The sequence below is a fragment of the Schistocerca serialis genome, chromosome 3 (genome assembly GCF_023864345.2).
Source record: "Schistocerca serialis cubense isolate TAMUIC-IGC-003099 chromosome 3, iqSchSeri2.2, whole genome shotgun sequence".
Taxonomy (NCBI): Eukaryota; Metazoa; Arthropoda; class Insecta; order Orthoptera; family Acrididae; genus Schistocerca; species Schistocerca serialis.
This window is the reverse complement of record NC_064640.1, coordinates 135,122,206-135,139,890: the sequence shown is the minus strand read 5'-3', so window position 1 is coordinate 135,139,890 and position 17,685 is coordinate 135,122,206. Positions and strand designations below refer to the sequence as shown.

The 17,685-nt window shown below is 44.8% G+C and overlaps 1 protein-coding gene across 1 annotated transcript in view; it reads right to left on the bottom strand.

Annotated features, from left to right (window-relative positions):
* Positions 1-17,685, bottom strand: part of LOC126470720 (nose resistant to fluoxetine protein 6-like) — a 167,866-nt gene that overhangs the window by 97,687 nt on the left and 52,494 nt on the right. Inside the window, exon 2 of the mRNA XM_050098724.1 lies at positions 6,519-6,588. Coding sequence (XP_049954681.1) covers positions 6,519-6,588 — 70 coding nt within the window. The remainder of the gene's footprint in view (positions 1-6,518; positions 6,589-17,685) is intronic.

Here is a 17,685-nt window from a genome sequence, read left to right as displayed (position 1 = left end):
AAAAAAAAACCAAGTTCACAAAATGTCCGACAGATGGCGCTGGACAGCAAAACGTCAGTGACTGCGCATGACAATCGTGTATAAAAGGAGCTGTAATGAGAGAGAGAATCAGCTGCGCCAGCAGTCGCAGCATGTTGACGTTACCTGAAAAGGCGCTTTTAGTGAAGCTGTATTATCAGAATGGGGAACGTGCTAGTTCAGCTTTACGATCCTATCGCCATAGGAAGGGGATTCGAACGGGTAAAGGTCCGTTGACAAATGCAGCTGTGGCGAGAATGATATCGAAGTTCGAAGCCACGTATTGTTTAGACGATAGACCCCGTAGTGGCCGACCAAGCACAAGGCGTAATGCTGCTGAGACAGTTCAGGAAGAAATGGAGACTGTAGCGGGTTCGCCTATGCACGGGGAAGTCAGCGCTCGTGCAGTCGCACGTCGCACCGGCGTTCCATACACTACTGTTTGGTTGGCACTAAGGCGTACCCTCCGATGCTATCCGTACAAAATCCATCGGCATCATGAACTGTTACCTGGCGATTTAGTGAAGCGGAGAGCATTTGCGGTGTGGACATTTCAAAAGATGGTGGAAGATGACGATTGGTTGAGTAACGTGCTGTGGACCGACGAAGCTCATTTTACGCTCCGAGGGTCTGTCAACGCCCACAACTGCAGAATTTGGGCTACCGAAAATCCTAGAACTGTCACGGAAACTCCATTGCACGACGAGAAAGCCACGGTACGGGTTGGATTTACCACATCTACCGTTATCGGGCCTTTTTTCTTCGAGGAAATGCGTGATTCTGGTTTTGTAACTGCTACCGTGACGGGTGAGAGGTACGCCGATATGTTACAGAATCGCATCATCCTCAGCCTGGCTGATAAACACCTGCTGGAACGTATGATGTTTATGCAGGATGGCGCTCCACCCCATACTGCTAGACGTGTGAGAGATCTCTTGCGCGCGTCGTTTGGTGATGATCGTGTGCTTTCGTCATGCTTGACCTCCCAGGTCCCCAGACCTCAGTCCGTGCAATTATTGGCTTTGGGGTTACCTGAAGTCGCAAGTGTATCGTGATCGACCGACATCTCTAGGGATGCTGAAAGACAACATCCGACGCCAATGCCTCACCATACCTCCGGACATGCTTTACGGTGCTGTTCACAACATTATTCCTCGACTACAGCTATTGTTGAGGAATGATGGAGGACATATTGAGCATTTCCTGTAAAGAACATCATCTTTGCTTTGTCTTACTTTGTTATGCTAATTATTGCTATTCTGATCAGATGAAGCGCCACCTGTCGGACATTTTTTGAACTTTTGTATTTTTTTTTTGGTTCTAATAAAACCCCATGTCATTCCAAGCATGTGTGTCAATTTGTACCTCTCTATCTACATTATTCCGTGATTTATTCAGTTTTCAAATTTATACTGACTTTTTGATCACTCGGTACATTGGGACGGCCATACAGTGTCTCCCGGCTGCACCAGCTCTGTGGACCCTTTAGGAAACGACTATTGCTGAGGCACCGCTGGAATGCTGGATTGCGGTGGCCGCAGAACGTGCCTCTGGGCCGGAAAGCCAGACCGTGGCGCTGGGAGACGCGACTTTCACCGCGTCCGCCTAACACACCAGACCAGACACGTGAATGCGCTCGCACGTGACCAACTAGAATCGGCGGCGGCTCCCCAAGCGCGTGGGAATTGGCTGCTACATAATGCGATCAATGGCGGTAACAAACTCAAATTCTTTAGGTGAAATAGGTTTGCTGTGCTTGTCGCAATACATTCCTATTCACCGTAGCAACACCATTATTAAGAGAAGTGCTGGAACCATAGTTATGACTGTGTTATAATTAAGGTATTGTCTGTTGGCTTTTGTCTATGGATCTTTAACGGACATCTGCTTAACGATTTTTCTGTCGTTTCGCCAGCACGACTGCCTTGCGTTGTGAAAGGTTAGTGCTCTATCACTGGTGGCGGGTGGAGTGTTTTCCTTTGACAATGCCAACCACTCATGATGGCGAAAGGTCAGGAAAGTCGTTACACAAACGTCTACCGAAGATCCCGAGAGAAAAGCCAACAGGCAATAAGTTAACAAGTAACCATGAAAACCTAAAAAAATTGTGTTGTAATTGTACAACGCTAATCTTGGGTGCTTTTCTCAGAATGTTGTCATGCCTGATTTTGCTTACTTTTCTATTTTTCTACATTGTGGTGTAGCTTAAACAATTCGCCTGGATAGCCATCCGTGTTTAAGCGCTACTTCCGGGACAGAGAAATGTGCCGGCCCCGGATCGAATCAAAAAATGTTCAAATGTGTGTGAATTCTTAAGGGACCAAACTGTTGAATTCATCGATCCCTAGACTTACACACTACTTAAACTAACTTATGCTAAGAACAACAAACACACCCATGCCCGATGGAGGATTCGAACCTCCGGATCGAATCTGCCCGGTGGATTAACGGCGAGGATCGGTCCCCGGCCAGTCTAGATGTAGTTTTTAGGCGGTTTTCCACATACCACTAGGTGGACACCGGGCTGGTACCCAAGTCCCGCCTCAGTTACATGATTCATAAATATCGGAAAACTTTCGCTCAGTTTCACACGAATAACAGATACACTGGTCAGCCAGAACATTATGACCACTGGCCTACTGTCGATACAAACCCGTCCAGGTGATGGCGTCACTTGGTGGGGGATGACTGGTAATCAGACACACGCACGGTGCTTGTAGTATCAGTGAGCGTGCTGTCCATGTGTAGGATGGGGAAGGCGCACGACCTATCTTAGTTTGATCGAGGGTAGATTGTGATGGCCCGGAGGCTCGGCAGGAACATATCGGAAACTGTACGACTTTTCGGGTGTCCGAAGAGAGCTGTGGTGAGTGTCTTCAACACGTAACGAAACCAAGGTGAAACCACGTCCAGATGTCGTGGGCTTGGGTAGCTACCCCTCATTACAGATGTCGGACCTCGTAGGCTGGACAGACAGGCAAAAGAGGACAGGTGTCTATCCATGGCGGAACTAACATTAGACTTTCAGGCCAGGCAGAGTACAAGTGTGTCTGAACACACAGGGCACCGAAAACTGTTAAAGATGGGCGGCCGCAGCCGACGACCCATGCATGTGCAAACATTAACATCACGATGTCAACTATGACTGAAATGGGCACGTGACCATCGGCACTGGAAATTTGTGCGGTGGCAGAGCGTTGCATGGTCTGATGAATCGTGATACCTTCTTGATCATACCGATGAGAGGGTGCGAATCCGTCTTCTCCCAGAGGAAGAACCCATTCACACCCGTACTGCGGAACATTCACATGGGCATCAATGGGTCCAGTGGAGCTCGTGAAAGGCACCATGAAGGCCAAGGAGTATCGTGCACTGGCTGCAGACCACAGACACCTCTTCATAACGATCATGTTTGCCGACAGCAGTGGCACTTTTCAAGAAGATAAAGTATCATGTCACAAGGCCAAGTGTGAGGTGGAGGGGTTCGCGAAACACGATGGCGAGTTCCAGTTGATGTGCTGGCCCCCAAACTCACCAGATCTGAACCCGATGGAACACATCTGGGATGTGATTGAGCGTGGCGTCAGAGCTCATCTCCCCTGCCACCGAAATTTACGGGAATTAGGTGACTTGTGTGTCCAGATGTGGTGCCATCTCCCTCCAGCGACCCACCAAGGCCTCACTGCTTACCTGCCACGATGCGTCGCCTGTGTTGTCCCTGCCAAAGGCGGACAGACTGTCTATTAGCTAGGTGGTCATAATGTTCTGACTGATCAGTGTAGTTGGGGGGTACACATATTCTGTCCAGGGGGACATGGGGTGGCGACAGGAAGGGCATCCGGCCACCGCCTTAATTAACCACGCCACATCCGTTAATAACCATGCCGACCCTACGCCAGTGTGGGTCAAAAACCCAAGGAAATGATGATAACGGCCATGGCTTGAGCCTAGAGATACTGGATCTCGGATTTGACAATGAGCTAATGATATTGTGGCATGTGGCTTCAGACTTGTGCAAAAATAGAACAGGACGCTGACAATACATTTATTTTGTTTCTGTACTATTTTCTGGAAGGCAGAATGTGGTGACAGACTGATCCGTTGCGTAGCCCGAGGTTTAGATTAAGTTGGAAGGTAATAGTTTGATTGTGAGTTAGCGAATGGGAGGAACATTGGGGTTTATTGTCCCACCGATACAACGTCACTAGAGACGGACCACATGCTCGGAAAGGGACGCTTTGGGAAGGAAGTCGGCTGTGCATTTGCCTCAAGTAGTTAAGGGACATCATGGCAACCCTAAATCTGGATGGCCAGACGAGGATATGAATCTCCGTCCTCCGGAATAAGAGTCCAGTGTCTTAGCTCTTGGCCAGCTCGGTCTGTGTGTTATGAGCCAACTAAAGCGAATTCGAAGTCTTAGCTGTGGTAGCATACTGATCCGTAGCGTAGCCCAAGGTCCAGGTTAGATTGAAACGTGACAGCTCGGTTGTGAGTTAGCGAAGCCAGTGGTTGTGATGCCATTATAATAATTACAATTCTTGCTATGGCGCGTAAATTATGCAACTGGATTGTGATGAGCGGGTCATGTCCATTTTTGTGAGGACATTGATCAAAGCGATAGGGTGGTATCGGCAGGCTCCGTATTTCCCATTTAGAACTGCATCCAGGTTTGTTAACACACCCTGTTGTTTACTAAGGGTCGGTGGAATGTATTGGTATTGGCTCGGAAGCTTGCAAGGGTTGCACATTAAAGGTAAACAATGAGGTTGTTGGAGTCAAGTGTTCTGAATGTGTAGGATGTAGAGAGGTGTCCACTGTGGATGAAGAGGGATGGGAATCTTATGAACCTGATGAGAGGGCATTATCATAAGAGAGTTTGCATTGGATCAAAGCTTAGTAGCTAAGGATAATAATGGAGGGGGTAATTCCCTAGGTGAGAAAGGTGTTATTTATAGTCTATTGTGGATTTTCTGTTTGATGATTAGTAGGCAGGGTTTAATTTACAGTCGATGCTGAGGGAGAAGTGGAGACGAAAGCTGTTCCGTTATTAGTACCACCATTTTAAATATCCAGATTGCTCAACTTTTTGTCGACTCAGTTTGCATCTGGATATATTCTTACGTTTATCTGACAGAAACTACTTCCGTACTTTCCTCAAATATGCAGTCACAATGTTCAACTGACGCAAGATGATTGTAGTGCCACGTGACCCTATGTGCTATCTACGCGTAGAACTGCTATGACACAACAGCAACACAGTCAAATTCCACGTAAAGTATTCTGTGTTCTCTCTAGTTATCTTTGTTTCTGTGATAAGTGGTAATCGGTGTAATATCATTTGTGATGGCTGATAGACTGCTAGGAAGAGAAGCAGTAAGCTGGAGTCACACTATTCACAGCTATTGCATGAAGGGAGACTAGCGGTGAAGTAATCATTTAGTAACGAATCTTATGTTCGATGAATGAAAAATATGTTCAACGATGTTTCGGAAATTAACGATATTATCTTAGGAACGAAGGCACTATATCTTGAGTTGAGGGCGAAAAAGAAAACAATAATGTCAGCGTGATGGTACCCTGAGGATTCCAATTGATTTATGTTGCAATTACATGGCTGGGAAAGGTAGGAATAAAACTCTGTGAAAGTGAACAAAAGCACGGTGAATCGTTGAATGAGGCGTCTGTCACTATCGGACCAAGGACGTGCAAACCTATCCGATCTCCCGCGTGCTAGCTGACCGCACACAGCTGTGACTCCCGCAATGTTTCAGCGTGCGGACCCTCTCAACCGAGGTGATCGACGGATCGCAATCAAACGCCTCGCTGCAGAACTGGGCGACTCTGTTGGTCGTGCTGACACACTCATTCACCAGTTTGGGTACTAAAAGATATGTTTCCGCCGGATTCCTCGTCGCCTAACAGATACCCATCAAGAGCAACGAAGGATCATCCGTGCGGAAATGCTTGCAGGCATACAGGCCCTCCCAATAAGGTGGCGTAAGGCCGTCGCTCTGAACGGCGGTTATGCTGAAAATTATGGTTTTGTAGCCAAAAAAATGGGGAATAACATGGCGTATTGTAATCCTGAATAAAGTGAACCTGCTTTCAGAAAAAAAATGTGTTGCATTGCTTATTGAACGCCCGTCGTACTTCCAGAGGAACAGTAATTTTTTGTTCTCTAAATTTTACTTCCTTACGAAAAACGAACTTGGTCGCGACTTACAATTCAGAATTTGTGCAACAATGGCTCCAGTTGTTGCTATTCACACAGATAACTTCTCGTCGTTAAGTTTGAATAGATTTCGATAGCGCATGTCGTAATATTGCAAAACGAACTCCGTGTATGTTAACGGTACTGGTCATCAATAAGTGTACTGCCCTTTTGAGCGAAAGCAAGAATAGTATGCCAGTACCACAGACTATAAGATAAAATCTTCGTATAAAACTCTTTCGCGTCTCTTCTATATATCGTTAAATACTGTTGAAAAATAAGTACTCACTGCTTGATGCCCACAGAGAGCCATTGCGCAACTCCTCGATCAGCTGGCGTAAATTGTCACCGCAGTCTCCCTGCAAAAAGAAATACTCGTTAACTTTTTCCTTCATTGAGTTTTCAGTGCTGAATATTCAATTGCTGTTCTATGCTTTCCTATTACCTAGAATAATTTTTTCAATCCCTGATGACACACTAATTACAAACTTGTAAGATAAGCGGAACTCTGCACAGATGCCGAGATCACAAAATAAGAGAACATATGAAAAAAATATAATAGTATTTCTCCGTATGACGTTGGACTGCAATTCCCTTAATACTTAGGTCACTTATTTTGTTGGTAATGATTAATACACATCTAGACTTGACAAGTCTTGTTTTTAGACTTGACAAGTCTTATTTTTAATTCTCATTTCTTTCCAGGATGGTTAAGGTGAGATATTCGAGAACTGGGTCATAATAGATCTCGGTTCTTTTTTAAAAAAATCCGTGATAGCAGGGACTCTTATTTCGGAGTATGTAGGAGTGGAGGAAGACCTACAAAAACCATTTGCTCGGAACTGGATAAGTGGAGCTATTTTTATGTTGTTTGTGTGGTAGTGCACTGTTGGTCATAAAATTGCAGCACCAGGAGGGACAGCAAACTAGCTAAATTTTACTTATTTTACGCGAACAGCACAGTAATTAGAACACATCTGGCAACAACAATGGCTCTAACCTGGCCAATTAGCGAGTCGAACTGGACAAGGATGACATACGCACACGTAATTCCACGTTGCTTCAACTGACTGCCACAGATTATGAATCGTAGTGGCTGCAGAGTGTTGGCGTGCCAGTCTCTCGCCAACCCATGAGGGAATGTTTTCAGTGGGTGAAAGGTCTGGAGAACATGCTGACCAGAGAAACAGTCTATCAAGTGTGTCAGAACAGCACCTGCGACATGGAGTCTATCTTATACGTTGGAAGATAACGTCACAAGATCTAGAAGATAAGGCACATCAGCCAGCCTTCACACATTTGAAGTGTAATAGCTGCTGATCAAATTACCTATGCAAACCAAAGGTGATCTCCTTGTGTATACAATGGCTCCTCATACCATCACGCAAAGTGCTGGGCCGCTATGGCGATGACAAATGCCATTTAGCAGTGTGTTGTCCTCAGAGCCTCGACACACGGGTACATACATCATGGTGCTGTACATAGAACCACGACACCAAGACGACGTGGTGCCACTCCCGTGTTCAATGTTCACGTTGGATGCACTACTGCCGTCGCGCATCTCTCTTTTGCCATATCAAAGGAAGCTGTAAAAGTGGTCGCCGAGCTGAGAGTTCATGGGGCTCCAGATATCGTCGCACTGTCCTTGTAGATATTTTTCTTGAAGTAGAAAAGTCCATTTGCTGACTCATAACACAGTGAGTCACTGCCCTGGTACTCTCTGCCAATCCTGGCTCATTATGTGGACCCAACTAAACTACAGAAAATAGCACATGCAAAACTGTCACCAGAAGAGAAAAGGAATTAATAGAAAAGCAGACGGCTTGATGCTGCTAATCACTGATGTTACTTATTACAAGAGTTAAATATTTATTATGTGATAGGGATAGAACTCTGATTGCGATGACTTCAAATCTGTTATGAATGAAAGATAAGATGTGTCAATCCAGCAATATTTTTCACAGCTAAATCGTCATTACCTCACGCTACACACTTCCAAATGAATGCATGAAGTTATATCTTCGGATAAATGACTGCTCCATGCAACTTTCTTATTGGAACGCAAGCCGCAAACTTACTGAAGTGTATTTACTGTTGAACCACAAAACATTAAAATTAAACAAGCTGAGCAGCAAGCACACTTCTACTCATGCTACGAATAGTGACTGACACCTGGCTTACAATCACTCCTGGCTATGCCTGAAAGAAACCCAACTCATTGATAGGAATGCAATTAAAGATTGATATCACTGGATCAATAATAACTACCCTGAGCGATGAACACACTTCTGCTCTGGACACGAACTTCACGACCACTCATCGTCAAGCTTCAGAGGAGTCTCTGTTCCTTGGTTCTGACCAATCAGAGGTCCATAAAGACAAAGCTACCATATACGTCCATGCTACTGCCAACCAATGCTAGTGTAAGTAGCAGAATTTAATCCATACAACACAACGTTATGGTTTGCACCAGGTCAATGAGCCATAAAAGTAAGTGCTAATCGTTTGTATATCCAAGTATGTAGTACACTTCATGTCATGTGGATTTTTGTTACTGCGACCTTGACCGAACGAGCTGGCACAGTGGTTAGCACATTGGACTCGCGTTCAGAAGATAGACGGTTCAAATCACCATCCAGCCATCCACATTTAGTTTTACCAAGATTTCCCTAAATCGCTCCAAGCAAATGCCGGGATGGTTCCTTTGAGAATGGTACGGTCGATTTCTATCCTCATCCTTTCGTAATTCGAGCTTGTGCTCAGTCTCTAATGTCTTCGCTGTCGACGAGACGTTAAACTCTGGAGACTCAAGGTCGGAATATCATCATTATTAGGAGAAGGATAAATTGCTACTCACCATAAAGATGAACAGTTGAGTTGCCGACAGGCACAATGAAAAGACTGTTCTACATTATAGCTTTCGATTAAAGCCTTCTTTAGCAAAGAAGCACACACACATTCACACAACTCTAACACACAGAACTGCTACCACAGGCAGCTTCGACCGGAATCAGTGGGGCTCGGAAGTCAGAGCGATCAAAAAACACACGAAGGAAGAGAAAGACCGGACACTGAGAAGAGTAATGCTTTAGAGATAGTAACAAAGGAAAATAACACAAGCTTGTAGGATCGAAGAAAATCCGTTAGGCAAACTGGGTGGCTTCTACATCACGTCACTGTTCAGGCCCTCATCTCACATGAGCAGTTCGGTTTCTAGAGGGGCCGCTCAGCATCCCATCAGTTGCTGTGGCTCGTAAAAAGGCCATGAGAGTCATGAGTACCTTAGGGTAGTGCACCTGCAGGCATCCTGTGTGTTCGATTCAAACCCTCACACGAAGAAAAATAAAAAATACTTATTCTGCCCTTATATTATAACTGGCGAATCAGCAGGTCAAAAAACGTAATAAACTATGAGTTTTCATTTACATATATTATAAAACTTATCGCGAAGAAGTGTGGAAAGACGAATTAGGTACTACGAAAGTGTGGATGCTGAAAGTAGATATATTTTCATAAATTCCAGTGAAAACACTGACTCTATATTTGTCATTGTTGGTATTCTAGTTGTTTTTAATATTATCTGCCCATATTAACAGTGCTGCTTCTAGCTCTCAAATAATAAATAATAAAGCCAGGAAGGTTAGGATTTAACGTGCCGTCGACAACGAGATCATTAGAGCCGCCTCATAAACACAGATTGGGAAAGATAGCAGGTAAATCGTCCGTGTCCTTCTAAAAGGTCTGATACCACAGTTTGGCTCAAGCGATTTGGAGAAACCAGGAAAAATCTAAGCCTGGATGGCCAGGTGGGTAGTTGCATGCCAGTCCTCCCAACTACAGGTCCTGTGTCTCAACATCTGTTACCTCACTCGGTGTCGTATATGGCATATAACAAAATGAGCATACATTGGTAATATGAACATCTTACAAAAGCTTATATTTACGAATCACATCGTGGCTAAGATTCTGGTGTGTTAAAATGCAGTGTTTACAGCGAGTTCGCAACTTCATCGGTCGCGTTGTGTACATGTTGCGTACTACTTCAACACCTCCTTCTTGGATGCCACATACTGTATTATCTGTAACACGTTGTCACCGTCAAATGCGTTTTCAGCTTTTATCTACTTGAGGAGCCAGCATTTCTGTCTTCCATGATTTGTCCTAATTCTGTTTAAATATGCCCATCCATTTCTTGGTAAATTGAAACCAGATGGATCTCTGCACGTATTATTGATTAAATCAAGGTGGTCGGGATTTGGAGAGGTCCATTCTTCAGGCCAGGTCTGATTACCATCGAAATTTGTTTTGATGCGTTTCTCACAGAGCTACCACTAAGGGTTCCTGGATTTCGGTCTGGGGATTGTAGTCGAGATGTAAGGGCAGCTGAGGGTTACTACGACATTTCAACCATTTTCTTAGCAGAGTTGTTTGTCTTCACATATGGGGGGACGGGTGATGGATAACACTGGTAATAATTTCAGAGGTGACGATTTCACGGTGCCTGATATTGTCGCCACATGCTACCCTGAGCCCATAGTACCTTTGGTGAGAAACTAGTAAGCTATGAGTTCCAAAGCTGTTATGAGACTTGCTGTTAGAGTATTAAGTGATGTAAAGGAAATAGATTTCATTTAATTCTCTCTTCTGATGTACACTGAGGTGACAAAAGTCGTGGGACAGCGATATGATCCTATACCAATGGTGGCAGTATCGTGTACACGAGGTATAAAAGAACAGTACTTTGCCAGAGCTGTCACTTGTACTCAGGTGATTCACGTCAAAAGGTTTCCGACGTGATTACGCCCGCACGATGGGAATTAACAGACTTTGAACGCGGTATAGTAGTTGGAGGTAGACGCCTGGGACATTCCACTTCGTAAGTCGTTAGGGAATTCAATATTCCGAAATCCACAGTGTCATCAATGTCCCGAGAACATCAAATTACAGGCATTAACTCTCACTACGGACAACGCAGTGGGCGACGGCCTTCACTTAACGACCGAGAGCAGCGGCATACCGTAGAGTTGTCAGTGCTAAAAGACAAGCAGCATTGCGTGAAATAACCGCAGAAATTTATGTGGGACGTACGAGGAAGACAGTTTAGGACAGTGCAGCGAAATTTAGCATTAATGTGCTACGGCAGCAGACGACCGATTCGAGTGCCTTTGCTAACAGCACGACATCGCCTGAAGCGCATCTCCTGGGCTCGTGAAAATATCGGTTGGACCATGGAGGACTAAAAACCATGGCATGGTCAGTTGAGTCCCGGTTTCAGTGATAAGAGCTGATGGTAGGGTTAGAATGTGGCGCAGGACCCCACGAAACCATGGACTCTAGTTGACAACACTGTGCAAGCTGGTGGTGGCTCCATAATGGTGTAGGCTGCGTTTAAGTAGAAAAGACTGGGTACTCTGGTCCAATTGAACCGGTAATTGACTGGAAATGGTTATGTGCAGCTACTTGGAGACCATTTGCAGCCATTCATGGACTTTCTGTTCCCAAACGTCGATGAAATTTTTGTGGATGATAACGCACCATGTCACCAGGCCACAGTCGTTCGCGACCGGTTTCAAGAACATTCTGGACGATTCGAAGTTAATGATTTGGCCACCCAAATCGCCCGAAATGGATCCCATCGAACATTTATGGGGCACAATCAAGATTTCAGTTCCTGCTCAAAATCCTGCACCGTCAACACTTTGGAAATTATTAGTGGCTACAGCGGCAGCATTGTTCAGTATTTACGCAGGTGACTTGCGAGTCCATGCAAGTCGAGTTGCTGTACTACGCTGGGAAAAAAGAGGTCCGACAGGATATTGGGATGTATCCCGCGACGTTTGTCACCTCAGTGTAAGCCGTCGTCGTGGATTAAGGAAGTGAGTCGATGTGAATCGTGATCAGACTACGTTCCCATTCTGTGAGGATATGACTAACAGTAGCCTGTGGACTGAGCGTTGTTACACGTTTTTTTCTTTTTTTTTAGGGGTACACGTCTTGCAGATGAATGTTTGATTGCTTTGATGGAGAAGAGATGGAGAATAGACAGGAGACAAACGAAAAATAAATATTAAGAGGGGAAAATATGAGAGAAAATGTTAGCACTAAACATCCGACGCCGGCCGGGGTGGCCGAGCGGTTCTAGGCGCTACAGTCTGGAACCGCGCGACCGCTCCGATCGCAGGTTCGAATCCTGCCTCGGACATGGATGTGTGTGGTGTCCTTAGGTTAGTTAGGTTTAAGTAGTTCTAAGTTCTAGGGGACTGATGAACTTTGAAGTTAAGTCCCATAGTGCTCAGAGCCATTTGAACCATTTTTTTAAACATCTGACGATAAACAGGTAGTAAAAATTGTGTTTCCTGCGTCTGGAGAACATTATGAAAACCATCAAGCGCCAGTTGTGTCGTATGCTGTTGCTTTTGGCTCCACCTCCCTAATGGCGTCAACATCGACTTAGCTGCGCTTACGTACCAGCATGTAACAGACCGCATTGTTACTTTCACATCGTCAGCAAGGCAGCTTTTCCTTACACGACCTTGTTAGCGGATTCCGACTTTCTTTTCTGTCATCCGTACGCCGCTCCGTACCAGAGTGAAACCACCCACTCTGTCTCTCACTAGTTTCTTAGAGGTTTTTTTGCTTCGTTTGCTTCTTTGAAGCGAATATTATCAGAGTTTTCTCAAGTTACATTTTTCCTCTGCGAAGGGAGAAGAGTTGCTGGTTACAAAACAGATCATGCACACTAGTCGCACATATTTTACTACAAAAATTCGGCTTCCGAAGCAGATATACATATGAAATAAAGTAAATTTTCGTCGATTTAATGTTATTTCCGTGTTTTTGACGCTGTTTTCTATATGATGCGTGTCTTTATCTGGACATTATTACTCCCGTCTTCCACCAGCCCCGCCATTTAACCTCTTTCACTCTGATAAATACTATCTAGGAGGACGTAATTCCTCCTTTTAAATTTCGAATCAAATGGCTCGAAGCACTATGGGACTTAACATCTGAGGTCATCAGTCCCCTAGAACTTAGAACTACTTAAACCTAACTAATCTAAAGACATCACATGCATTCATGCCAGAGGCAGGATTCGAATCTGTTCTCGAAACTTCAACAAAAGCCCGTACCGAGCTTCTGAGCGTCTCTCCTGCAGTGTCTTCCACTGGAGATTATCTATCATCTCCGTAACGCTTTCGTGATTACTAAGTGATCCTGTAACGAAACGCGGTGCTCTCCGTTGGTTCTTCTTTATCTCTTCTCTAGTTCAATGGGATGATGACTGCAATTTTTGTTCAAATGGCTCTGAGCACTATGGGACTTACATCTGAGGTCATCAGTCCCCTAGAACTTAGAACTAATTAAACCTAACTAGCCTAAAGACATCACAAACATCCATGCCAGGGTCAGGATTCGAACCTGCGACGTAGCGGTCGCGCGGTTCCAGACTGAAGCGCCTAGAATCGCTCGGCCACACCGGCCGGCAATTGCATTGATCTGTGCCGAACATATCGACAGTGTTGAGACCTTGCATGAGCGTGTGATCAATGCATCTGACACGTTCCGGATGAAACCAGTTGTATTCGAAATATTGCGGGATTCACTGCGAGGAAAGGTTGAAGGACGTGTCAGGATGCGTGATAACCAAATGCAGTACAGCCCATAGTGTTTCTTTCTGCGTAACAGCAGATGGGACCATGAGGACAGATAGGCCCGTATCTCAACATGCATTCACAAAGTATTTTATATTCCGGACAATTGAAAGGCATGATGTTAGGAAGAACTCTGTTGACAGCTGCTAAAATTGTTGCTTAATAAAACACAACTAGTCTGGAGCCTTAAAGCCGCATCATGAGGGACAACAACATTAAAAGGTCATAGGCATACTCATCGCTCCTAGTCAAAATCTACTACTCAGAGAATATCGTTAATACTATGGCGAGCGGAAGGTAAAGATGATGTGCTCCATTCTTTAAAATTTGCCCGCACCAGAGTGACAGCAGGGCAGCTCGGTGCAGGGTAAGGCAAAAGCGGCCCGCACGAACGACAAAGAGAGACCGATGATGCGTCTTTAAGCCGCGACATCGGTTGCGTTTTAATAGACAACAATTTCCCAGCTGTCAGCGGAGTTCTTTCTAACATCAAGATGTATTAGTTTCCGGGCATACCATTATAGGAGCTTTTCTTCTAGTTGTGACCAGTACTCCTCATGAAGGAATCCGTGACATTTTTATAAGAACAGAGTATTTGTGTTGAGGGTCAACTGCCAGTCCCTGCGCCAACTTCGACCCTCTGCTGGGCTCGCTGGTTACAGCTACAATTTTGGGACGTAGGTGCTTACCTATACACACCAGCATCGTCCGCGAATAGACTCACGGAGCTTTTACGTTATTCACCAATTCATTTGTGGGTGTGTGGTGAACCGTAACGGTCATATAACACTCTTCTGGGGCACTTCCGAAGTTACTTTCACACCTGAAGGTTAAGAAAGACGCCTCTTTCTGTTCCTGGCAATGTCTTTGGTAGCTTTCAAGATATTCATCGATTACATATCAGCTGTTTAGAATCTGATTCCTGTTCAGTTATCATTATCTTTCTGTACGGTCTGTCTTTTAGATTTTTTACACGCCAGGAGGCTGTTTTAGTCACTGTTTCTTAGACAGGACTCGCACGACGCCAGTCTTCCTCAATTCCATCGGGGCATAGATTTCCAAATGGTTTACGGCACGCGTAGATAAAAGTTCAGTGTTGGTCCTCAAGGGGTGCCATACAGATTGTGATTAATGCAATGCACAAAAATGTTTTTCAAGATTGTTCTGTTTGACCTTTTCACGGCGAATACTGCACTTCCTTAGGCTATTTCAAACAAATTATTATACCTGGACTCATTTTCCTGGAAAGAAACTTTCCATACGTGGCAGTTTATGAGAATTTTAACGTATCTGGTTTGGAAAAGGCCCCTTTAACAAAATAGCAAATAAATGCTGGCCTCTTATTTTTAACAAGAAGTTGTAATTTCCGGAATTAAGAATGCAGCCACGGATTTCACTCTTAAAACTATTTTATGCGCGTGTACTGTCCACTGTTTCCTACAATTACTCCGTATCAATGCTAGATGTGCTTCCTAGCTTGTGTTTCTTCTTCACTAACTCTGGTCAGTGCCAGTGTGAGTGCTGAAGGTGCACGCAGTAATAACAGCAGTCAAGTAGACTGAAAATAATAACTTGATTTTTCTGGGCACATTTAAACGAAGAAATAACATTACTGTTTACTGTACAGCTCTGAGGTGGTTTACATGAAGAGATATTACTGTCGAGTTATTTCGTTTCAAGGTTCCTAATGAAGCCCGAACACAGTGGGGCATAGCACGAAGGCTTGTTCTGCAAGTTGGATGTCTACCTGGATGTAAGGTCCGCTCTGTACTGGTCGTGAGTATACTCCGTATGAGGGACTGCACGATGACTGACACCTCTGCTGCCGTGCGACGGCGTAAGTACGAGGCCTATTCGGAAAGTAAGGTCTGATCGGGCGCGAAATGGAGACCAAAGTGAATATCCGATAAAGGTTTGCACAGATATGTTGGGCAGTGTCTCTAGTATTCCCACCGATCGCGTCACGTCTCTCTTTTCAATTCTGAGAGCACAATGGCCACGTAAAGATGCCTAGAAAAAAGTGTCTCCCGCCAAGTATGAGGACCTGGTGAGAGATTTCGCCTGATGTCAAGCAGCCTACATAACACAACTGTCATGCGTCTCCTTATTGACGACAGTTCTCGGCCGCGCTCTGCAGGGGCAATGAAGATGCTCCTGCGGCATTTTCGATTGCGAAGTGTTTGATCACCCATAATAAAGCCCGTAATTTGCTCCCCCTGAGTTTCATCTCTGTTCACATAGACTCCTGGCTATGAAGAAAACATTTTGACTCAGACAACGTGCTACAGACCAGCATTGAGAATTGGAGGCAAGCACGGGCGGCTGTCTTCTATGACGAGGGTATTGGAAAGTTGGTACAACGCTATGACATATGTCTACGTTGGAGCGGTGACTACGTAGAGAAGTAGCTGGAAGATGTAGCTAACTGTTATAAATAAAACTTTTTTGATTTTCGCAGTGGTTTCCATTTCATGACCCATCGGATCTTACTTCCCCAATAGCCCCCGTACTACTGAGGTGGGGATTCCTGTTACTAGTGCAGACTATTTCGAGGTACGTGACCCCTGAAGTGGTGGCGTCCTGGTTTATCGATGATAACAAGCCGCGTTATTATTATTACTTGCCAGCCGGAGTGGCCGAGCGGTTCTAGGCGCTTCAGTCTGGAACCGCGAAATCGCTACGGTCGCAGGTTCGAATCCTGCCTCGGGCATGGATGTGTGTGATGTCCTTAGGTTAGTTAGGATTAAGTAGTTCTAAGTTTTAGGGGACTGATGTCCTCAGATGTTAAGTCTCGTAGTGCTCAGAGCCATTTGAACCATTTTATTATTACTTTTGTTGTTGCTACTGTTGTTGAGCTGGCTTGCTACCAGGAGTCGTTGTTGTAGCTGGACTATAGACGCCAGCACTGGTGGTGGCAGACACCTAATGCTAGGTCATCCACAGAACGCGGGTGTGCTTGCGGTTGCAGTACGTTCGGAGTGTAGGTGCGGATACCGCATCCTTCCTTTCTTGGAGAGGAAATGGTGAAACCCTGATGCTAGTAGCCAAAGACCATGCACATTTGCTACCTAGATACATCACATAGTTCTCAAATACGTACTATAAGGCAATGAAGAATTAAGGAACGTACCCCCACTAGGGTACTATAAATGGACAAAAAATATAGCTATTTTCTTTTCCAGGTCTCAGATAAAGGAAGGTGTATCAGTGGGTAAGACAATGAACTCTAATTCACGAGGAGCGGAGTTCCACTTCTTTTCTGGCTACTGGAATTAAATTTTCGATGAAATTTATTCCATTTCATCTTCTCGTCTGATACAAAACCAGTGCAAAATTTTGAGATAAGAATACAGTCTTGGTTGAAGTGGTTTTACTTTCAAATTTCAGTGACGCGTTACGCCTGTGGCAGGCATCTTCAGATTAACTACAAAGCAAAAAATTATAAAAATAAGTGTAAGGAAACGTCCCGATCCCATTTTGTGCAGAAACGTACTCTACGGGAAAGTTCTCATCATACTTCACGAACGGTCACGGTAAACGCGATCCGTAAAATGACTACAAACATCGGCAAAATGCGATTGGGATATCAAAAAGTTGAAAATGTCCACTGTCTGTCAACTGGATTCATGGAAAGAACCGGACACATGAAAAATTGCAGCGAAAAATTTTTTAAGGTTTGATAAGGTGGAAATTTTTGAAATTTGTGGTAAGGACCAAACTGATGAGGTCATCGGTCCCTCAGCTTACACACTACTGAATCTAACTTTAACTTACGCTAAGGACAACACACACGCCCATGCCCGA